General features: G+C 45.2%; 1 protein-coding gene across 2 annotated transcripts in view; it reads right to left on the bottom strand.

Annotated features, from left to right (window-relative positions):
- APPL2 (adaptor protein, phosphotyrosine interacting with PH domain and leucine zipper 2) overlaps positions 1 to 24,458 on the bottom strand; it is a 173,440-nt gene that overhangs the window by 37,116 nt on the left and 111,866 nt on the right. For both annotated transcript variants that reach the window (XM_069764470.1, XM_069764471.1), the window contains exons 5-10: positions 12,346 to 12,433; positions 9,056 to 9,097; positions 8,878 to 8,936; positions 1,200 to 1,346; positions 1,031 to 1,113; positions 589 to 747 (exon numbers count right to left, since the gene is read on the bottom strand). In XM_069764470.1, the coding sequence (XP_069620571.1) occupies positions 589 to 747; positions 1,031 to 1,113; positions 1,200 to 1,346; positions 8,878 to 8,936; positions 9,056 to 9,097; positions 12,346 to 12,433 (578 nt within the window). The remainder of the gene's footprint in view (positions 1 to 588; positions 748 to 1,030; positions 1,114 to 1,199; positions 1,347 to 8,877; positions 8,937 to 9,055; positions 9,098 to 12,345; positions 12,434 to 24,458) is intronic.

Genomic DNA, 24,458 nt, shown 5'->3' with positions numbered 1-24,458 from the left:
GACTGCTAACTATATACGCTTCATAAAATGCTTTATATACAATGACCAAATCTAAAAAGCATCTCCTTTGCCATTATGTTGTAAGCTAGACGGGTGAAAAAAATTAATGATATATGTATTAAAAAAAAAGTGTATTTGATTATTATTTGGTTTTACATGTTTTTAAAATGTTTACAATTTTTTGTTGTACTACGGCTCAGTATAGTATGCTATCCTTTTATGAAATGGAAATACTCCTTTAAGGCTACGTTCACACTAGCGTTGTGCGCCGCTGCGTCGGCGACGCGATGCACAACGCACCGAAAAAAGCGTGCAAACGCACGCAAAAACGCTGCATTTTTCGACGCGTGCGTCGTTTTTTGACGAAAATCAGACGCAAGAAAAATGCAACTTGTTGCGTTTTCTTGGTCCGACGCTAGCGTCAAAAAGACGCACGTGTCGGAAAACGCAACAAGCAAAAACGCATGCGTCCCCCATGTTAAACATAGGGGCGCATGACGCATGCGTCGCCGCTGCGTCGCCCGACGCTAGCGCGACGCACACTAGCCGAACGCTAGTGTGAACGTAGCCTAAGCGACACTTTTTTACCTTCTCATGTTTAGATAGCCAGCCTTTTGGAGCAGGTTTCGGTTGATAACTGGGGAGGACACGTCACAATCTGGTGTATATAAGGCGTCACTACCAGATAGTAGCTCTTGTTGCGTAATCCTCATAGCCTCTGCTTCGGCATCCAACTCTCCTTGTATTCTAAAAGAGCAGATGGCAGTCCTCAATGGTCGATAGTGGACATTATCCCAGTAATGTGATACAGGTACAGACAGATGAAACAAAACAATTTAAATGCTTCCCAGACAGTCGATATTCAGCCACTTCCTTGTTGGATGCATGTTAGGAAACTGATCGGTAGGTTATGTTCTGCTGGCCATCAGATACATTACACCATGCTTTATTGACAGAGGTGTAGCCAACAAAAACTTGCGTAGAAACTTTCCAGGATGGTATTATTACGGTAAATGTTCTCCATGCTTACCGCTGGATCATGCAGGACACTGAAGCCAAGAAACCATCCATTTTTTTGGAAAACATTTCATAGCCCTTTTTCAAAAAAGCAATCTGCAAAATATGGAAATATGTTACATTTTAAAAGCTATAATAATTTTAAATACATCTGTTAATAGTGGTAAAGCTGTAATTATCACCTGTCCTTGTGTGTACCCCAGAATAGGATCCAGCATTGCCGTCCTTTTCCTATACTGAAGAGCATTTAAGGCACAGTAGTACTGCAATGACGACAGGTGTTGCTTCCTTCTAGCTCCAGCAACTTCTTTTGCGATCTCCGCTTTTAGCTTTATAAAATAAATTGGCAAAATCTTACAACTTAATATATACAGTCATTCTCTTCCATTACATGAACAGAAGTTCATAAACATTAATAATCTGCCTGGATGTGTATATACTGTACTTGCACAACTACAAGGAAGAGTTGTGAAACCTTATGTTCCAAATATCATTAGGGTATCTTAGCTTGTTGCCTTTTAATCAATTACCGTATATACTCGAGTATAAGCCAAATATTTCAGCCCATTTTTTTAGGCTGAAATTGCCCCTCCCGTCTTATACTCGAGTCAAACCCAGGGGTCGGCAGGGGCAGCAGTGTAATCATACTCGCCTGATCCTGGCACAGTCCCTGGTTCCATTACAGTAATGAATATGGACCCGACTCCACTCCCATAGGAGTGGAGCTGCATATTCATTACTATAATGAGCGGTACCGTGTGACCGCTCACTACAGGAAGAAGCTGTCGGCGCCGGGGAACCAGGGACTGCGCCAGGAGCAGGTGAGTATAAAGCAGTGCGCGATATTCACCTGCTCCCCGTTCCACCGCTGCCGGCAGCCGCTGCATCTTCCCCGTCTTCTGCACTGACGCTCAGGTCAGAGGGCGCGATGACGCGATTAGTGTGCGCGCCACCCTCTGCCTGAACAGTCACTGCAGAGGACAGGGAAGACGCAGGGGCAAATGTCTACATGGAGCATCTTATGGGGCCATAATCAATGTTTGTGCAGCTTTATATGGGGCAAATGTCTACATGGAGCATCTTATGGGGCATAATCAATGTTTGTGCAGCTTTATATGGGGCAAATGTATACATGGAGCATCTTATGGGGCCATAATGAATGTTTGTGCAGCTTTATATGGGGCAAATGTCTACATGGAGCATCTTATGGGGCATAATCAATGTTTGTGCAGCTTTATATGAGGCAAATATCTTTATGGAGCATCTTATGGGGCCATAATCAATGTTTGTGCAGCATTATATGGGGCATATTTTAATATGGAGCATTTTATGGGACCCATCAAACTTTATGGAGCATTATATGGGGCTCCTGATTCAATATGTATATTCAAAAACACTTAACCTACTGATGTCTCAATTAATTTTACTTTATTTGGTATTGATTTGTATTTTTGACATTTACCGGTAGTTGCCAGTAGCTGCTGCATTTTCCACCCTAGGCTTATACTCGAGTCAAAGTTTTCCCAGTTTTTTGTGACAAAATTAGTGGTCTCGGCTTATACTCGGGTCGGCTTAGACTCGAATATATACGGTAACTGCTTTAGCCACAACGTTTAGAAGCTGTAGTAAATATACCGAGCATAGCCAAGCTAGATAAGGAATATGTACACCTTTGGAAAAAAAATTTTTTAAATACTTGAATGTACGTATTTGGAGCTAAAAATCATTTTTCCAATTCAATTTCATTAAAAAGTTTTGCTTTTACAAGGTTTTTGTGTACCTGCACAATCAGCCTTGATGTGGTGTGTGGCCGTAAATGAGCTGAAGGAAGGCCCAAAAAGACATATAAAAAAGTTAGAAATTGTGATAAGCGAACGTGCTCGGATAAGGTGTTAATTGCAGTTTATGTCCTTAAAAATTGGGTGCAAATTATATAAAAAGCATTTTGAATATTCTTAAAAAGGTTTGTCTCACCTTTACTTCTCTGGAGCACAAAAAATGTCTCGGCTTTCTGCTTACTGAGGGGTGAGCAATCCTGCTTGACCCACCACTCAGACAAGCGGTATCGTTGCACTGCTGGCCAAAACTCTGCAATCTCTGATGCTGCTATAAAAGCCAGCTTTGTCTCTGCAGCATTGAAGGAGCGCTGTTAGGCCGGGGTCACATTTGCGAGTGCAATGTGAGAAACTCACACATCAATGTACGGCACTGCTGCCGGTACGCGGGAGCGGAGCGTGTGGCTGAATGTATTTCTATGCAGCTGAACGCTCAGATCTCGAGTGCCGGCGGCAGTGCCGTACATTGATGCGTGAGTTTCTCACATTGCTCTCACAAGTGTGACCCTGGCCTTACACTGAAGCTGAAAACCACTAAAAAATGGTGCAAAGAATCCAATAAATAATAATAAATCAATTTATTGAGTATCTACTATATAATTGTCTAAGGGTCACTTCCGTCTGTCCTTCGGTCTGTCTCGGTTATTCATTCGCTGATTGGTCTCGTCAGCTGCCTGTCGTGGCTGCCGCGACCAATCAGCAACGGGCACAGTCCAGAAGAAAATGGCCGCTCCTTACTTCCCGCAGTCAGTGCCTGTCGCCCGCATACTCCCCTCCAGTCACCGCTAACACAGGGTTAATGCCGGAGGTAACGGACCACGTTATGCCGCGGGTAACGCACTCCGTTACCGCCGCTATTAACCCTGTGTGTCCCCAACTTTTTACTATTGACGCTGCCTATGCGGCATCAATAGTAAAAACTGTAATGTTAAAAATAATAATTAAAAAAAAAACAAAAAAAAACCTGCTATACTCACCCTCCGTTGCAGCTTGCGCCGGCCGCCATCTTCCGTTGCAGGTTCCGGTGGCAGAAGGACCTGCCATGACGTCACGGTCATGTGATCGCGACGTCATCACAGGCCCTGCGCGACAAGGACCTGCCATGACGTCACGGTCATGTGACCACGCATCAACACAGGCCCTGCGCGCCTGCGCTACAAAGACCTGCCATGACGTCACGGTCATGTGACAGCGACGTCATCACAGGTCCTGCGCTAATACCAACCCTGGGACCGGAACCTGCCATGGACTACAAGGGCTCCCTCGGAAAGGTGAGTATATGTTTATTTTTTATTTTTTCACCTGTGACAAACCTGGCTGGGCAATATACTACATAGCTGGGCAATATATTACGTGAGTGGCCAATATACTACGTGGCTCTGTGCTGTATACTACTTCTGGGCAATATACTACGTGGCTCTGTGCTGTATACTACGTCATTGGGCAATATACTACGTCACTGGGCAATATACTACGTAGCTGCGCAATATACTACGTCGCTGGGCAATATACTACGTGGCTGGGCAATATACTATACTACGTCACTGGGCAATATACTACGTGGGCTGTGCAATATACTACGTAACTGGGCAATATACTACGTGGCTGGGCAATATACTACGTGACTGGGCAATATACTACGTCACTAGGCAATATACTACGTGACTGGGCAATATACTACGTGACTGGGCAATATACTACGTGGCTGGGCAATATACTACGTGGCTGGGCAATATACTACGTGGCTGGGCAATATACTACGTGGCTGGGCAATATACTACGTGGCTGGGCAATATACTACGTGGCTGGGCAATATACTACGTGGCTGGGCAATATACTACGTGACTGGGCAATATACTACGTAACTGGGCAATATACTACGTGACTGGGCAATATACTACGTGGCTGGGCAATATACTACGTGGCTGGGCAATATACTACGTGGCTGGGCAATATACTACGTGGGCTGTGCAATATACTACGTGGCTGGGCAATATACTACGTGACTGGGCAATATACTACGTAACTGAGCAATATACTAAGTGGCTGGGTAATATACTATGTGGCTGGGCAATATACTACGTGGGCTGGGCAATATACTACGTGGCTGGGCAATATACTACGTGACTAGGCAATATACTACGTGACTGGGCAATATACTACGTGGCTCTGTGCTGTATACTACTTTTGGGCAATATACTACGTCACTGGGCAATATACTACGTGGCTGGGCAATATACTACGTGTGCTGTGCAATATACTACGTGGCTGGGCAATATACTACGTAACTGTGCAATATACTACATGGCTGGGCAATATACTACGTCACTGGGCAATATACTACGTGGCTAGCCAATATATTACTTCACTGGGCAATATACTACGTGGGCTGTGCAATATACTACGTAGCTCGGCAATATACTACGTAACTGGGCAATATACTATGTCACTAGGCAATATACTACGTAACTGGGCAATATACAGGTCCTTCTCAAAAAATTAGCATATAGTGTTAAATTTCATTATTTACCATAATGTAATGATTACAATTAAACTTTCATATATTATAGATTCATTATCCACCAACTGAAATTTGTCAGGTCTTTTATTTTTTTAATACTGATGATTTTGGCATACAACTCCTGATAACCCAAAAAACCTGTCTCAATAAATTAGCATATTTCACCCATCCAATCAAATAAAAGTGTTTTTTAATAACAAACAAAAAAAACCAACAAATAATAATGTTCAGTTATGCACTCAATACTTGGTCAGGAATCCTTTGGCAGAAATGACTGCTTCAATGCGGCGTGGCATGGAGGCAATCAGCCTGTGACACTGCTGAGATGTTATGGAGGCCCAGGATGCTTCAATAGCGGCCTTAAGCTCATCCAGAGTGTTGGGTCTTGCGTCTCTCAACTTTCTCTTCACAATATCCCACAGATTCTCTATGGGGTTCAGGTCAGGAGAGTTGGCAGGCCAATTGAGCACAGTAATACCATGGTCAGTAAACCATTTACCAGTGGTTTTGGCACTGTGAGCAGGTGCCAGGTCGTGCTGAAAAATGAAATCTTCATCTCCATAAAGCATTTCAGCCGATGGAAGCATGAAGTGCTCCAAAATCTCCTGATAGCTAGCTGCATTGACCCTGCCCTTGATGAAACACAGTGGACCAACACCAGCAGCTGACATGGCACCCCACACCATCACTGACTGTGGGTACTTGACACTGGACTTCAGGCATTTTGGCATTTCCTTCTCCCCAGTCTTCCTCCAGACTCTGGCACCTTGATTTCCGAATGACATGCAAAATTTGCTTTCATCAGAAAAAAGTACTTGGGACCACTTAGCAACAGTCCAGTGCTGCTTCTCTGTAGCCCAGGTCAGGCGCCTCTGCCGCTGTTTATGGTTCAAAAGTGGCTTTACCTGGGGAATGCGGCACCTGTAGCCCATTTCCTGCACACGCCTGTGCACGGTGGCTCTGGATGTTTCCACACCAGACTCAGTCCACTGCTTCCTCAGGTTCCCCAAGGTCTGGAATCGGTCCTTCTCCACAATCTTCCTCAGGGTCCGGTCTCCTCTTCTCGTTGTACAGCGTTTTCTGCCACATTGTTTCCTTCCAACAGACTTACCATTGAGGTGCCTTGATACAGCACTCTGGGAACAGCCTATTTGTTGAGAAATTTCTTTCTGGGTCTTACCCTCTTGCTTGAGGGTGTCAATGATGGCCTTCTTGACATCTGTCAGGTCGCTAGTCTTACCCATGATGGGGGTTTTGAGTAATGAACCAGGCAGGGAGTTTATAAAAGCCTCAGGTATCTTTTGCATGTGTTTAGAGTTAATTAGTTGATTCAGAAGATTAGGGTAATAGGTCGTTTAGAGAACCTTTTCTTGATATGCTAATTTATTGAGACAGGTTTTTTGGGTTATCAGGAGTTGTATGCCAAAATCATCAGTATTAAAACAATAAAAGACCTGACAAATTTCAGTTGGTGGATAATGAATCTATAATATATGAAAGTTTAATTGTAATCATTACATTATGGTAAATAATGAAATTTAACACTATATGCTAATTTTTTGAGAAGGACCTGTACTACGTGGCTGGGCAATATACTACGTGGGCTGTGCAATATACTACGTGGGCTGTGCAATATACTACGTGGGCTGTGCAATATAATACGTGGACATGCATATTCTAGAATACCCGATGCGCTAGAATCGGGCCACCATCTAGTAAATACATAAATGACAAGAAATAGACAGCTGTGGGTTACAGATACCAACAAACTACATGGAGCGCACGGAGACTGACCATCATACCCAAAGTAGCCACTTAATCAGTGGACATTGGATATTGTGGAACAGTACACAATTACATCCCTGCATGTACAATGTAAGTAGTAGTATACAAATAGTAATGAAAACATGAACACACAGGTAAAAGAGCGTATATGTATGTATGTATATGTATGTATGTATATATATATATATATATATATATATATATATATATATATATATATATATATATATATATATATATATATATATATATATATATATACACACACCAATGTCAGAAAAACGTGGCCCAAATCGGGAACATACCAGCGATGTAGCAGAGGAAACGTGCCAGCTCCAGCCCACCCCGACGCGCGTTTCGGAGTGATCCTTTTTCACGCCCCCTGAAGAAGGATCACTCCAAAATGCGCGTCGGGGTGGGCTGGAGCTGGCACGTCCCCTCTGCTACATCGCTGGTATGTTCCCTATTTGGGCCACGTTTATCTGACATTGGTGTGTATGTATATATATATATGCACTCTTTCACCTGTGCGTTCATGTTTTCATTACTATTTGTATACTACTACTTACATTGAACATGCAGGGATGTCATTATGTACTGTTCCACAATATCCAATGTCCACTGATTAAGTGGCTACTTTGGGGATGATGGTCAGTCTCCGTGCGCTCCATGTAGTTTGTTGGTATCTGTAACCCACAGCTGTCTATTTCTTGTCATTTATGTATTTATACTCAATAAATTGATTTATTATTATTTATTGGATTCTTTGCACCATTTGTTAGTGGTTTTGGGCTTGGTAAGCATTGGTGTGTTCCATATTATTCCATCAACAGGTTCATGATAACCCTATTTACATGTTCTGTTGGATATCATGTTTAGATGTTTGTACTACTATTGCCTGTTTTGTTTTCCTTGCTTTCATTACACTGAAGCTGACCAGATCGCGAGCTACGAGTGAGCTACAGTGATCCCAGTTTCAGTGCAGTGCTTACAAGCTCTGTTTGGCCACAACTGCTAAATTTCAAAGATGGACAGTAAGCGACTAAATATAAACAAAAAGTAAATAAAGTTCTGAGAGGAACAGTGCAAAATTTTAATTATATCAATCTTCTAAGATGTGGCTAAAACTGTAAAAACACAAAAATGTCACAAATTCACGTTGAGCTAAAAGATTCATAGGATCTTGGTCTAGTGGTCACGCCAGAAGTTCATGGTTGCTTGACTAGAGCCCTGCAAATCTCCCCCTGAACATCCACATCTGTGGCACCTTTTCTGATCAGTAGACCCTGTGTGATGGTATTGTTGCAAAGTGACACACACGATCATGCTAGTCCTACTATTCCGAAGTGGTGCTAGGGATGCTGGCTGGTAAGGAGGTTTGTAAGGATCTGGTTAAGCGGCCATGGACTACCAGCGACGATTGACTAGGATCTTGAGAATCCTTTTGTCCAACTCTACCAAAAATATTTGACAGAATTTAATCAAATATTATAAGTGGCCATGTGGACATGTCTTTATGTATGAAGTTATATGTGTAATATACTACTATAAAATACCACCATTTTTCAATTGCTAACAACTACACTTTCTCAGAATATAAACTGTGCATTTCGACCACATAAAACCCATTCTGGAAGTCACTGAGGAATAAGACCCAAGCAATTGCCTTTTTTCATACATTTAATTCACAATTGTCCAGTTTAACAGCTTATTGCTTACCTTTTCATTCTCTCTCTTTTTGGGCAGCCTGCTGTACTTAGCCATTGATAGGTCATGCTCTAAAAAGAACCAAATCCAACATTCAATGAACAAATATTTCTGTAAAGCATAAGGGAATGTCATGTGATCAATGTTAAAATAATTTAATAAAAACATCTGTATTTGAAAACAGACATACCATTGCTCGCAAGAAGAAAAAGATCTTTTAATGTGCTTACTTCTGTAAAACAAAATAATAAAAAAGAAATTAATTTAAAAACCTAAGCAATAAACACATGGTGGTCAACTACAAACTGCAATGTTATTATAGGTATTGATCTTGAACATTCAGAAAGCGTACGTGAAACACCAGAAACAGCGAAAAGGACAAAAGTGGCAATATTTCTAGAACACAAAAACAGACCACTTTTAAAAATCCACTTACCCTCTGTAAGTACATATACGGTATATACTCTAGTATAAGCCAAAATTTTTCAGCCCATTTTTTTAAGCTAAAAGTGCCCCTCTCGGCTTATACTTGAGTGATTGGCCCAGGGGGTCGGCGGGGGAGCTGCGGCTGTCACATCATACTCACCTGCTCCCGACGCAGTCCCTGTTTCTCAGATTGTGTCTGGCGCTGCAGCTTGTTCCTGTGTTCAGCGGTCACGTGGTACCGCTCATTAAAGTAATGAATATGGACGTGACTCCACTCTCATAGGGGTGGAGCGCATATTCATTACTTTAATGAGCGGTACCATGGAATCGGAAAAGCAAGGACCACACCGGGAGGGCGAGTATGATGGGGGAGGGTGAGCCATGCGATATTCACCTGTCCCCGTTCCACCGCCGGGCTCCATCTTCCTCATTCTGTGACGTTCAGGTCAGAGGGTGCGATGACATGGTTAGTGCACGCCCTCTGCTTGAACAGTCACTGCAAAGACCCGTAAGACAAAGAGGCGCACAGCGGTGGAACAGGGACAGGTGAATAACGCAAGCGTCAGGGGCCTGAGCGACAAGAGGCGAGTATGTCATTTTTTTTTTAATCACAGCAGCAGCATATAGGGCATAATATGCTATGGAGCATCTTATGGGGCCATCAACCTTTGTGCAGCATTATATGGGGCATAATCTGTTGTGAATTCTGCTCTTGGGTTCCCTCCAGTGGTTGTAGGTGGGAATGCAGATGTCTCTGAGTCGCAGTCCTGGCCAGGTGTATCTGCTGATTACAATTCTGACTGGGATATTTAGGTGTGCAGGATTCATTAGCCCTTGCCAGTTGTCAATGTTCCTTGTGAAGTGTTGGATCACTTTCTGGCTTCTCCTGCTAGCTGCCAAATTCAGCAAAGATAAGTGATTGGTTTTTTGTGTCTTTGGCACACTGCTGTGTGCTTGTTTTTGTTTGTATTCCTGCTCTGATTGTAGGATTCGCTGGAGTTGCAGATATACGCTCCTACATCTTTAGTTAGATGTAGGAAGTTTTTGTATATTCTGATGTGGATATTTTTGAAGGGTTTTAATACTGACCGCACAGAACTCTGTCCTATCCTGTCCTATTTAGCTAGAGTGGCCTCCTGTGCTAAATCCTGTTTTTCTGCCTGTGAATGTTTTTTCCTCTCCGACTCACCGCCAATATTTGTGGGGGGCTGTCTATCCTTTGGGGATCTGCTCTGAGGCAAGATAGTATTCCTATTTCCATCTTTAGGGGTATTTAGTCCTCCGGCTGTGACGAGGTGTCTAGGATTGTTAGGTACACTCCACGGCTACTTCTAGTTGCGGTGTTAAGTTCAGGATTGCGGTCAGTATAGTGACCACCTTCTCCAGTGAAAGTTTTCATGCTGCTCCTAGGTCACCGTATCATAACAATAATCTATGGAGCTTCTTATGGGGCCATCAACATTTGTGTAGCATTATATGGGGCATAAGATTCTATGGAGCATCTTATGGGGCCATCAACCTTTGTGCAGCATTATATGGGGCATAAGATTCTATGGAGCATCTTATGGGGCCATCAACCTTTGTGCAGCATTATATGGGGCATAATATTCTATGGAGCATCTTATGGGGCCAAAAACCTTTGTGCAGCATTATATGGGGCCATCAACCTTTGCGCAGCATTATATGGGGCATAAGATTCTATGAAGCATCTTATGGGGCCATCAACCTTTGTGCAACATTATATGGGGCATAATATTCTATGGAGCATCTTATGGGGCCATCAACCTTTGTTCAGCATTATATGGGGCATAATATTCTATAGAGCATCTTATGGGGTCATCAACCTTTATACAGCATTATAAGGGGCACAATAATCTATGGAGCATCTTATGGGGCTATCAACCTTTGTGAAAAATTATATGGGGCATAAGATAAGATTCTATGGAGCATCTTATGTGGCCATCAACCTTTGTGCAGCATTATATGGGGCATAATTTTCTATGGAGCATCTTATGGGGCCATCAACCTTTGTGAAGCATTATGAGGCATAACATTCTATGGAGTATCTTATGGGGCCATCACTAATCTTTTATGCAGCATTATATGGGGCATATTTTAATATGGAGCATCTTATGGGGCCCATCATGAACTGTTTGGAGCATTATATGGGGCTCCTGATTCAATATGGATATTCAAAAACACTTAACCTACTGATATCTCAATCAATTTTACTTTTATTGGTATCTAGTTTTATTTTTAAAATTTACCAGTAGCTGCTGCATTTCCCACCCTAGGCTTATACTCGAGTCAATAAGTTTTCCCAGTTTTTGGTGGAAAAATTAGGGGTCTCTGCTTATACTCAGGTCAGCTTATACTCGAGTATATACGGTAAATCATACTCGTTGTAGGATTGCATGTCAAAGAGACTCTTCTATTGCAATGGCGCATTGATACATCAGACTTTGTTGTGAATAGTTAAACAATTAGGTCAAATTCAGAAAACCACATTTTTTGCCCATGTCCTTTTCCAGTCCACAACAGACTGCACACAAAATCATTGTAGCCAACAGGACAAGTCATATAAATGGTGTCCAGGTGGAAAAAAAAATCTGAGCGTGCACCATCAGGCTAAATCTCGTGAAATCGGGTAGATTGATTTAGGCCATGTGACACACATGAGCAAAACAGCCAGGCTTCATGGCATCCTTGCCAATAAAAGCAATTCTACTTTCACACTATGCACAACCATATGAATTCCACCATAGATTCACTGGGGAAATCGATGGTTGAGGCAAAGAAACCTCAGCAGATGTGTATTAACAAAACACAGAACCAATATTTGCTAACAAGCTCAATGTCCTCAGCCATAAAATCTTCCAAACAAATCTTGTGTACTAAAGAAGTACTAAAATAAAAAAGTAATAAAAAAATAAAAGGAAAACAAGAAGTAAACCAAATTCATAGTTCTTTTTAGCCTCACATTATTTAGGAAATTGATTTCATTTCTGTGAAGGACTAAAAACCTTTTCCTACTATGAAAAAGAGGTGATTTACCTGTGAGGTCCTTTTCACGAAATTGTATCAATGGCAGCACCATTCTGTCTGCCAGCTGCTTTGCTAGTTCTGTATGAAGCACATTAAGCTGGAAAAACAAGAAAAATGTGTTGTAATCTGCCGTCCATACCAGGATAGGGAATATTAAGTACAGAATTGACCACATTGTTTGTTTAATTTTTCTTTTCTAATTTCCACCTATAAAACCTAGGTGCATCTTATAGACCGAAGAACACGGTATATCTACTATATATTGAGATATTAACTTGGAGATGGGACAGTAACTTGGAAATGGGAATACCCCTCTAAAGAAGTTGTCCACTACCCTCAGTTATTGATTTTGCCATAAATGCCAAAAGGATAAAGCCCCTAAAAGTTAAAATATACTGTATTTTTCGGACTATAAGAAGCAATTTTTTCCTCCAAAAATGTGGAAACAAAATGGGGGGTGTGTCTTATAGTCTGGATTTACCTGCTCTGGCTGTGGTGGGGAGGTGAGGGAGCGACATCCGAAGGTGGAGCAGTGAGTCACAGGAGGCAGAAACCGGCAGCTGCGGCTAACTCCTGTGCCCACTGCTAAAGAGAAATGAATATTCACTGCATTCCACGCCCATGGGTGTGGATAGCAGTGAATATTAATTTCTCTTTAACCGCAGACATGCTGTTAGCCTCAGCAACCGGCTTCCTGCAGCTATTGGGAGTTCGAGTGTGCCCGCTACTTAACGCAATGAATATTCACTGCCCTCCACTCTCATAGGTGGGGAATGCAGTGAATATTCATTCCCTTTAGTAGCCGGCACATATGAACGCCCGGCAGCTGCAGGAAGCCGACGGCTATGGCTAACACTGTGTCACTATTAAAGAGCAATTAATATTTTCTGCTCTCCATGCATATAGTCCCGGAATGGAGAGTAGCGAGTATTCCGTCAGCTGTCCTCGGCTTGTAAGCAGCGCATGACGTCCCTGCCATGCGCTGCTTAAAAGAATAAATCAGCTGCTGGGATCGGTACAAGCCGCTGCCAGGCACTGCAAGAAGGTAAGTGTAACGGTTTATGGATTTTTTTTATGTTTTTCTGATGGGGGCAATGCATACCACGATATGGATGAGGGGACCATGCATACCAGGGTAGGGATGAGGGGGCAATGCATACCAGGATAGGGATGAGGGGCCATGCAGACCAGGAAAAGGGATGAGGAGGCAATGTATACTAGGATAGGAATGAGAGGGCCATGCAGACCAGGATAGGAATGAGGGAGCCATGCAAACCAGGATAGGGATGAGGGGACCATGCATACCAGGATAGAAATGAAGGGGCGATGCATACCACGATAGGGATGAGGGGACCATGCATACCAGGGTAGAGATGAGCGGGCCATGCATACCAGGGTAGGAATGAGTGGGCCATGCATACCTGGATAGGGATGAGAGGGCCATGCATACCTGGATAGGGATGAGGTGGCCATGCATACCAGTTTAGGGATGAGGGAGCCATGAATACCAGGGTAGGGATTAGGAGGCCATGCATACCAGGATTGGGATGAGGGGGCCATGTCTACCAGGATAGGAATGAGGGGGCCACACATTCCAGGGTAGGGATGAGGAGGCCATGCACACCAGGATAGGGATGAGGGGGCAAATCATACCAGGATAGGGATGAGGGGCCATGCAGACAAGGATAGGGATGAGGAGGCCATGTATACTAGGATAGGAATAAGGGAGCCATACAGACCAAGATATCGATGAGGAGGCCATGCATACTAGGATAGGAATGAGGGGGCAATGCATACCAGGATGGGGATGAGGAGGCCATGCACACCAGGATAGGGATGAGGGGGCAATGCATACCAGGGTAGGGATGAGGGGGCCATGCAAACCAGGTTAGGAATGAGGGTACAATGCATACAAGTATAGGGATGAGGGGGCCATGAATACCAGGATAAGGATGAGGGGGTCATGCATACCAGGGTAGGAATGAGGGGGCCATGCATACCAAAATAGGGATGAGGGAGCCATGCATACCAGGATAGGGATGAGGGGGCAATGCATACCAGGATAGGGATGAGGGGGCCATGCGTACCAGGGTAGGGATGAGGGGGCCATGCATACCAGGGTAGGGATGAGGGGTCCATGCATACCAGGATAGGGATGAGGGGTCCATGCATACCAGGATAGGGATGAGGGAGCTATGAATACTAGGATAGGGGGATGAGGGGGCCATGCATACCAAAATAGGGATGAGTGGTCCATGCATACCAGGGTAGGGATGAGTGGTCCATGCATACCAGGATAGGGATGAGGGGGCCATGTATACCAGGATAGGGATGAGGGGGCCATGCATACCAGGGTAGGGATGAGGGGGCCATGCATACCAGGGTAGGGATGAGCGGGCCATGCATACCAGGGTAGGAATGAGGGGGCCATGCATACCTGGATAAGGATGAGGGGGCCATGCATACCTGGATAGTGATGAGGGGGCCATGAATAGCAGGATAGGGATGAGGGGGCCATGCATACCAGTGTAAGGATGAGGGAGCCATGAATACCAGGGTAGGGATTAAGAGGCCATGCATACCAGGATAGGGATGAGGGGGCCATGAATACCAGGATGGGGATGAGGAGGCCATGCACACCAGGATAGGGATGAGGGGGCAATGCATACCAGGATAGAGATGAGGGGCCATGCAGACCAGGAAAAGGGACGAGGAGGCGATGTATACTAGGATAGGAATGAGAGGGCCATGCATACCAGGATAGAAATGAGGAGGCCATGCATACTAGGATAGGAATGAGGGGGCCATGCAAACCATGATAGGGATGAGGGGACCATGTATACCAGGATAGAAATGAAGGGGCGATGCATACCACGATAGGGATGAGGAGGCCATGCATACCAGGATAGGGATGAGGGGACCATGTATACTAGGATAGGGATGAGGGGGCCATGCATACCAGGGTAGAGATGAGCTGGCCATGCATACCAGGGTAGGAATGAGGGGGCCATGCATACCTGGATAGGGATGAGGGGGCCATGCATACCTGGATAGGGATGAGGGGGCCATGCATACCAGTTTAGGGATGAGGGAGCCATGAATACCAGGGTAGGGATTAGGAGGCCATGCATACCAGGATAGGGATGAGGGGGCCCATGTCTACCAGGATAGAAATGAGGGGGCCACACATTCCAGCGTAGGGATGAGGAGGCCATGCACACCAGGATAGGGATGAGGGGGCAAATCATACCAGGATAGGGATGAGGGGCCATGCAGACAAGGATAGGGATGAGGAGGCCATGTATACTAGGATAGGAATAAGGGAGCCATACAGACCAAGATATCGATGAGGAGGCCATGCATACTAGGATAGGAATGAGGGGGCAATGCATACCAGGATAGGGATGAGGGGCTGCAGACCAGGAAAAGGGATGAGGAGGCGATGTATACTAGGATAGGAATGAGAGGGCCATGCAGACCAGGATAGGACTGAGGAGGCCATGCATACTAGGATAGGAATGAGGGAGCCATGCAAACCAGGATAGGGATGAGGGGACCATGCATACCAGGATAGAATTGAGGAGGCCATGCATACTAGGATAGGAATGAGGGGGCCATGCAAACCATGATAGGGATGAGGGGACCATGCATACCAGGATAGAAATGAAGGGGCAATGCATACCACGATAGGGATGAGGAGGCCATGCATACCAGGATAGGGATGAGGGGACCATGTATACCAGGATAGGGATGAGGGGGCCATGCATACCAGGGTAGGGATGAGCGGGCCACACATACCAGGGTAGGAATGAGGGGGCCATGCACACCAGGATAGGGATGAGGGGGCAAATCATACCAGGATAGGGATGAGGGGCCATGCAGACCAGGAAAAGGGATGAGGAGGCGATGTAAACTAGGATAGGAATAAGAGGGCCATGCAGACCAGGATAGGAATGAGGGAGCCATGCAAACCAGGATAGGGATGAGGGGGCCATGCATACCAGGGTAGGGATGAGCGGGCCATGCATACCAGGGTAGGAATGAGGGGGCCATGCATACCTGGATAAGGATGAGGGGGCCATGCATACCTGGATAGTGATGAGGGGGCCATGAATAGCAGGATAGGGATGAGGGAGCCATGAATACCAGGGTAGGGATTAGGAAGCCATGCATACCAGGATAGGGATGAGGGGGCCATGATTACCAGGATGGGGATGAGGAGGCCATACACACCAGGATAGGGATGAGGGAGCTATGAATACCAGGATAGGGGGATGAGGGGGCCATGAATACCAAAATAGGGATGAGTGGTCCATGCATACCAGGGTAGGGATGAGCGGGCCATGCATACCAGGGTAGGAATGAGGGGGCCATGCATACCTGGATAAGGATGAGGGGGCCATGCATACCTGGATAGTGATGAGGGGGCCATGAATAGCAGGATAGGGATGAGGGGGCCATGAATACCAGGGTAGGGATTAGGAGGCCATGCATACCAGGATAGGGATGAGGGGGCCATGCATACCAGGATGGAGATGAGGAGGCCATGCACACCAGGATAGGGATGAGGGGGCAATGCATACCAGGATAGGGATGAGGGGCCATGCAGACCAGGAAAAGGGACGAGGAGGCGATGTATACTAGGATAGGAATGAGAGGGCCATGCAGACCAGGATAGGAATGAAGGAGCCATGCAAACCAGGATAGGGATGAGGGGACCATGCATACCAGGATAGAAATGAGGAGGCCATGCATACTAGGATAGGAATGAGGGGGCCATGCAAACCATGATAGGGATGAGGGGACCATGTATACCAGGATAGAAATGAAGGGGCGATGCATACCACGATAGGGATGAGGAGGCCATGTATACTAGGATAGGGATGAAGGGGCGATGCATACCACGATAGGGATGAGGGGACCATGTATACTAGGATAGGGATGAGGGGGCCATGCATACCAGGGTAGACATGAGCGGGCCATGCATACCAGGGTAGGAATGAGTGGGCCATGCATACCTGGATAGGGATGAGGGGGCCATGCATACCTAGATAGGGATGAGGGAGCCATGAATACCAGGGTAGGGATTAGGAGGCCATGCATACCAGGATAGGGATGAGGGGGCCATGTCTACCAGGATAGGAATGAGGGGGCCACACATTCCAGGGTAGGGATGAGGAGGCCATGCACACCAGGATAGGGATGAGGGGGCAAATCATACCAGGATAGGGATGAGGGGCCATGCAGACAAGGATAGGGATGAGGAGGCCATGTATACTAGGATAGGAATAAGGGAGCCATACAGACCAAGATATCGATGAGGAGGCCATGCATACTAGGATAGGAATGAGGGGGCAATGCATACCAGGATGGGGATGAGGAGGCCATGCACACCAGGATAGGGATGAGGGGGCAATGCATACCAGTATAGGGTGGAGGGGCCATGCAGACCAGGAAAAGGGATGAGGAGGCGATGTATACTAGGATAGGAATGAGAGGGCCATGCAGACCAGGATAGGAATGAGGAGGCCATGCATACTAGGATAGGAATGAGGGAGCCATGCAAATCAGGATAGGGATGAGGGGACCATGCATACCAGGATAGAATTGAGGAGGCCATGCATACTAGGATAGGAATGAGGGGGCCATGCAAACCATGATAGGGATGAGGGGACCATGCATACCAGGATAGAAATGAAGGGGCGATGCATACCACGATAGGGATGAGGAGGCCATGCATACCAGGATAGGGATGAGGGGACCATGTATACCAGGATAGGGATGAGGGGGCCATGCATACCAGGGTAGGGATGAGCGGGCCACGCATACCAGGGTAGGAATGGAGTACTGTGTCCAGTTTTGGTCACCGGTGCTCAGGAAGGATATAATGGAACTAGAGAGAGTACAAAGGAGGGCAACAAAATTAATAAAGGGGATGGGACAACTACAATACCCAGACAGATTAGCGAAATTAGGATTATTTAGTCTAGAAAAAAGACGACTGAGGGGCGATCTAATAACCATGTATAAGTATATAAGGGGACAATACAAATATCTCGCTGAGGATCTGTTTATACCAAGGAAGGTTACGGGCACAAGGGGGCATTCTTTGCGTCTGGAGGAGAGAAGGTTTTTCCACCAACATAAAAGAGGATTCTTTACTGTTAGGGCAGTGAGAATCTGGAATTGCTTGCCTGAGGAGGTGGTGATGGCGAACTCAGTCGAGGGGTTCAAGAGAGGCCTGGATGTCTTCCTGGACCAGAACAATATTGTATCATACAATTAGGTTCTGTAGAAGGACGTAGATCTGGGGATTTATTATGATGGAATATAGGCTGAACTGGATGGACAAATGTCTTTTTTCGGCCTTACTAACTATGTTACTATGTTACTATGTAATGAGGGGGCCATGCACACCAGGATAGGGATGAGGGGGCAAATCATACCAGGATAGGGATGAGGGGCCGTGCAGACCAGGAAAAGGGATGAGGAGGCGATGTAAACTAGGATAGGAATAAGAGGGCCATGCAGACCAGGATAGGAATGAGGAGGCCATGCATACTAGGATAGGAATGAGGGAGCCATGCAAACCAGGATAGGGATGAGGGGACCATGCATACCAGGATAGAAATGAGGGGACCATGCATACCAGGATAGGGGTGAGGGAGCCATGTATACCAGAATGGGGATGAGGGGAGCACATATACTAGGATAAGGGATATTAGTACAGAATTGATTGACCACATTTTTTGCTACATTTTTTTTTTCTAATTTCCTCCTCTAAAACCTAGGTGTGCCTTATGGTCTGATGCGTCTTATAGTCTGAAAAATATGGTACCTTTTCTAGGATACAAACCAGCAGTGACCATAGCACTTATAACTCTGTCTAAACCCATCCCACTCTTCCCCCAGCTTTCCATACACAGCCTCTTCATAATGTCCTGTCCAGGACACTGCTGCAGGCAAACAATTGATACTTTTATGCACTGTAACACAAAGCACCGGAATACCAGCCCTGGTAATAAAGATTATCCCCTAATCCCCCTCACTAGCTAATCATGTAATTGGATAGAACGGGAGAGATAGATGTATGACAGTCCTGTTTTCACCCACACTGTATGAAAGTCACATAACTATGATGTCATGTCAGATTCCAAAGCTAGGACGCCAGGGTGAAATCTTACATGACATCACAGGAAGTCTGTATATTCTCAGCCAGATATCATGTGATTAGAAGAAAACAGAGGTTACAGACAGATTTGGGAATGCAAAATGTTTACAAAAAAAGCTTCTCTGGCAGTTAGTTAACATGAAAAGGATTTCCAAAGTAGCGGACAACCTCTTTAACCCCTTAATGACTAATGACGGATTCTGAACAGCTGACGTGCTACTAACAGCTGCGGGAGGAATCGTGATCCTCTCGCGGCTATTAACTCGTTAAATGCCACTGTCAAACGCTGACAGCGGCATTTAACATGCAGTTCCGGCAATCGTCCTGGAAATCTGCCCATCGGTGACCCCAGTCACTGATGGGTTGGCATGACAACCAGAGGTCTCCTGGAGACCTCTATGGTTGCCACTGCCAGATTGCTATGATCGCCATCCGGTGGTCGGCACTCCTCATAGCAAGTGAGCAATTCTGCTGCGTGCAGGCGATCTGATCATCTATATGTTCAAATCACCTCCCTTTTGCCCCATTCAAAATAAAACAATAAAAGAAATCTAATATACACATATTTTGTATCGCCGTGTTCAGAATCACCTTATCTAGCAATAAAAAAAAAAAAAAGGATTAACCTGATCGCTAAACGTCGTAGCGAGAAAAAAAAGTAAAAACGCTAAGTACGTTTTTTTGGTCGCCACAGCATTGCATTAAAATGCAATAACAGGCGATCAAAAGATCATATCTGCACCAAAATGATATCATTCAAAATGTCAGCTTGGCGCCATAAAATAAGCCATCACCTAACCCGAGATCACAAAAAATGGAGACGCTACAGGTATCAGAAAATGGCGCAATTTTTTTAAACAAAGTTTGGAATTCTTTTTTACCACTTAGATAATAAAGAACCTAGACATGTTTAGTGTCTATGAACTCATAATGACCTGGAGAATAATAATGGCAGGTCAGTTTTACAATTTAGTGAACCTAGTAAAAAAGCCAAACAAAACAAATACAAGTGTGAGATTGCACTCTGTTTGCAATTTGACCGCACTTTGAATTTTTTTCACGTTTTCCAGGACACGATATGTTACAACCAATGGTGTTGTTGAAAAGTAAATCTCGTCCCGCAAAAAAACAAGCCCTCACATGGCCATATTGACAGAAAAATAAAAAAATTATGGCTCTGGGAATTTGGGTAGCAAAAAATGAAAATGCAAAACCAAAAATACCTTTGGTCATGAAGGGGTTAAAGTCATCATGTCTTTTCTTTTATCAGGACATATTAGGCAGCACCATAGCATCCAAAGGCTAGAAGCCTATTCAGGCCTAAGGTTATATTTACATGACCCGTAAAAATCTTCCTACGTTTATGAATATACTAGATGGTGGCCTGATTCTAACGCATCGGGTATTCTATAATATGCATGTCCACGTAGTATATTGCACAGCCCGCGTAGTATATTGCCCAGCCACGTAGTATATTGCCCAGTCACATAGTATATTGCCCAGTCACGTAGTATATTGCCCAGCGACGTAGTATATTGCCCAGCCACGTAGTATATTGCCCAGTTATGTAGTATATTGCCCAGTCAGGTAGTATATTGCCCAGTGACGTAGTATACAGCACAGAGCCACGCAGTATATTGCACAGCGACGTAGTATACAGCACAGAGCCATGTAGTATATTGCCCAGCCACGTAGTATATTGCCCAGCTATATAGTATATTGCCCAGCCACGTATGTCACAGGTTAAAAAATCAAAAATAAACATATACTCACCTTCCGAGGGCCCCTTGTAGTTCGGTCACATGACCGTGACGTCATGGCAGGTCCTTCTCGCGCAGGACCTGTGATGATGTCGCGGTCACATGACCGTGACGTGATGGCAGGTCCTTGTCGCATACCATCCTTGCCACCAGAACCTGCCGGTTGCATGGAGCGGTCACCGGAGCGTCGCAAGGAGCGGGAAAGGCAGCGGAAGGTGAGTATATAATTATTTTTTATTTTTTAAATTATTTTGAACATTAGATGGTTTTACTATTGACGCTGCATAGGCAGCATCAATAGTAAAAACTTGGTCACTCAGGGTTAATAGCGGCGGTAACGGAGTGAGTTACCCGAGGCACAACGCAGTCAGTTACCGCTGGCATTAACCCTGTGTGAGCGGTGACTGCGGGGAGTATGGAGCAGGCGCCGGGCACTGACTGCAGGGGAGTAGGGAGGGACTAATCGGACTGTGGCCGTCGCGGATTGGTCGCGGCAGCCATGACAGGCAGCTGGCGAGACCAATCAGCGACTTGGATTCCATGACAGACAGAGGCCGCGACCAATGAATATCCGTGACAGACAGAAAGATAGAAAGACAGACAGACGGAAGTGACCCTGAGACACCTATTTTTTAGGTGTCCACTGTATAGGAACGTACAATTCACTTCTTTTCCTACACAATATTTAAAAAATAAGACATTGCCAATATGTAACAGCAGAGTGAATGCCAGATGAACATTCTTGTCGTCAGACAGTTCCTTTGGGTTCTATGTATCTGGTCATCGATGTACGTGGCAGAATCATTTCCTTTTGGCATATGTTGTAAGTACGTACCAATTCTGAAATGAACAGAGCCATATAGGCGATTGGGAAGCCCAGATATGAGCAAAAATCAGTCTACTGAATTTCACATTATGCAAAAAAAGGTCTGTCTCTTAGTGTAGTGATGAGCCGATTTGGAGATATCAGCATAATCACAGTGACATAAATCATTTTAAAAATGGTTCAGGAAGGGGTTAAAGGAAACCTCTAGAGGGAGTTTCATATTGTAATACAATTTTAGCAATGTGCTTGTGACACAGCCCCAAAAATAGTGGCCACTGGTTAACATCACTCAATCTAGAGCAGACAAAATAAATGTATTATGGACTTTCATGATGATCTTGCAGGTTGACAGATATTAATAGTAATAATAATAATAATAATCTTTATTTATATAGCGCCAACATATTCCGCAGCGCTTTACAGTTTAACAGTTTCAAACACAAAAGTCATAAGTAACAACGTTAACAATACAATAATTAAAGCGAAATAAGACGACCCTGCTCGTGAGAGCTTACTATCTACAATGAGGTGGGGAGATACAAAGTACCGGTGTGTATTTACAATGATGTATTTACAATGATGGTCCAGCCATCCTCAGGGGTTGGGTAATAGATAGGGATAGTGAATGGGCTACACACACACACACAAGCATAAAATGACATTGATTAGTGAACGTGATAGGCCGCTCTGAACAAACGTGTTTTGAGCGAGCGCCTAAAACTATGCAAATTGTAGATGGTCCTAATATCTTGGGGTAGAGCATTCCAGAGGATTGGTGCAGCACGGGAGAAGTCTTGGAGTCAGGAGTGGGAGGTACGGATTAGTGCAGAGGTTAGTCGAAAGTCATTTACAGAGCGCAGTGGTCTGTTAGGCCGATAGACAGAAATGAGGGAGGAGATGTAAGGCGGTGCCTCACTGTGGAGAGCTTTGTGGGTGAGAACAAGTACCTTGAATTGTATCCTGTAATGAATGGGCAGCCAGTGTAACGACTGGCGAAGAGCGGACGCGTCCGAGTAACGATTAGCCAGATGGACGACCCTGGCTGCTGCATTAAGGATGGACTGGAGAGGGGAAAGTCGAGTGAGGGGGAGGCCAATTAATAGAGCACTGCAGTAGTCCAGGCGGGAGTGGATCAGGGCGACAGTGAGGGTTTTAGTTGTCTCCATGGTGAGAAAAGGGCGGATTCTAGAGATGTTCTTTAGGTGTAAGCGGCACGAGCGGGCAAGAGATTGTATATGGGAGGTGAAAGAGAGAACGGAGTCAAACATAACACCCAGACAGCGCGCCTGCTGCCGGGGTGTTATTATGGTGCCACCCACGGAGAGGGAAATGTCAGATTTAGGGAGGTTAGTAGATGGTGGGAGCAGAAGAAGTTCAGTTTTGGAGAGGTTGAGTTTCAGATAGAGAGCACACATGATGTTGGAGACTGCAGACAGTCAGTGGCGTTCTTTAGTACAGCGGGGGTAAGGTCAGGGGATGACGTGTATAGTTGTGTGTCATCAGCATAAAGATGGTACTGAAAGCCAAATCTGCTGATGGTCTATCCAATTGGGGCCGTGTAGAGGGAGAAGAGAAGGGGGCCAAGGACTGAGCCCTGAGGTACCCGACAGTGAGAGGAAGAGGAGATGAAGTGGAGCCAGAGAAAAGAACACTAAAGGAGCGGTCAGAAAGATAGGAGGAGTACCAGGAGAGAGAAGTGTCCTTAATGCCTAGTGACTGGAGCCTAGAGAGTAAGAGGGTGGTCAACAGTGTCAAAGCTGCAGAAAGATCGAGAAGAATGAGCAGAGAGTGGTCACCATTACATTTTGTTGTCAGAAGGTCATTGGTCACTTTGATGAGTGCAGTTTCTGTCAAATGTAGGGGGCGGAAACCAGACTGTGAAGGGTCTAGGAGGGAGTGAGTGGAGAGGTAACGGGTAAGGCGGGAGTATATCAGGCGCTCCAAGAGTTTAGAGATGAAGGGGAGATTGGAGACTGGTCTGTAGTTGTTTGTACAGGATGGGTCGAGGGTGGGTTTCTTTAGTAATGGAGTAATGATAGAGTGTTTGAAGGAGGAGGGGAAAATGCCAGAGGAGAGGGAGAGATTACAGATTGTAGTTAGGTGACTTGTGACGACTGGAGAGACTGGAGGAGATGTGAGGGAATGGGGTCGGTAGTGCATGTAGTCGGAAGAGGAGAGGAGCTTGGAGACTTCTTCCTCTGTGATGGGATCAAATGTGGAGAGTGAGCCAGGGGAAATGAGGGGAGGGATGGGAGTTTCATCATGGGATTTGAATCACAATAGTAGAAAACTTTCAAGGAACGCCATGCTGTCTGAAGGGAATCCATGAAGTTTACTTTGGCTGCATGGATGTTAGAAGTCAAAA

This window comes from Ranitomeya imitator, chromosome 4, assembly GCF_032444005.1.
Source record: "Ranitomeya imitator isolate aRanImi1 chromosome 4, aRanImi1.pri, whole genome shotgun sequence".
In the NCBI taxonomy this organism is placed as follows: domain Eukaryota; kingdom Metazoa; phylum Chordata; class Amphibia; order Anura; family Dendrobatidae; genus Ranitomeya; species Ranitomeya imitator.
The sequence above is the reverse complement of the archived record's forward strand: the minus strand, read 5'-3'. Positions and strand labels throughout refer to the sequence as shown.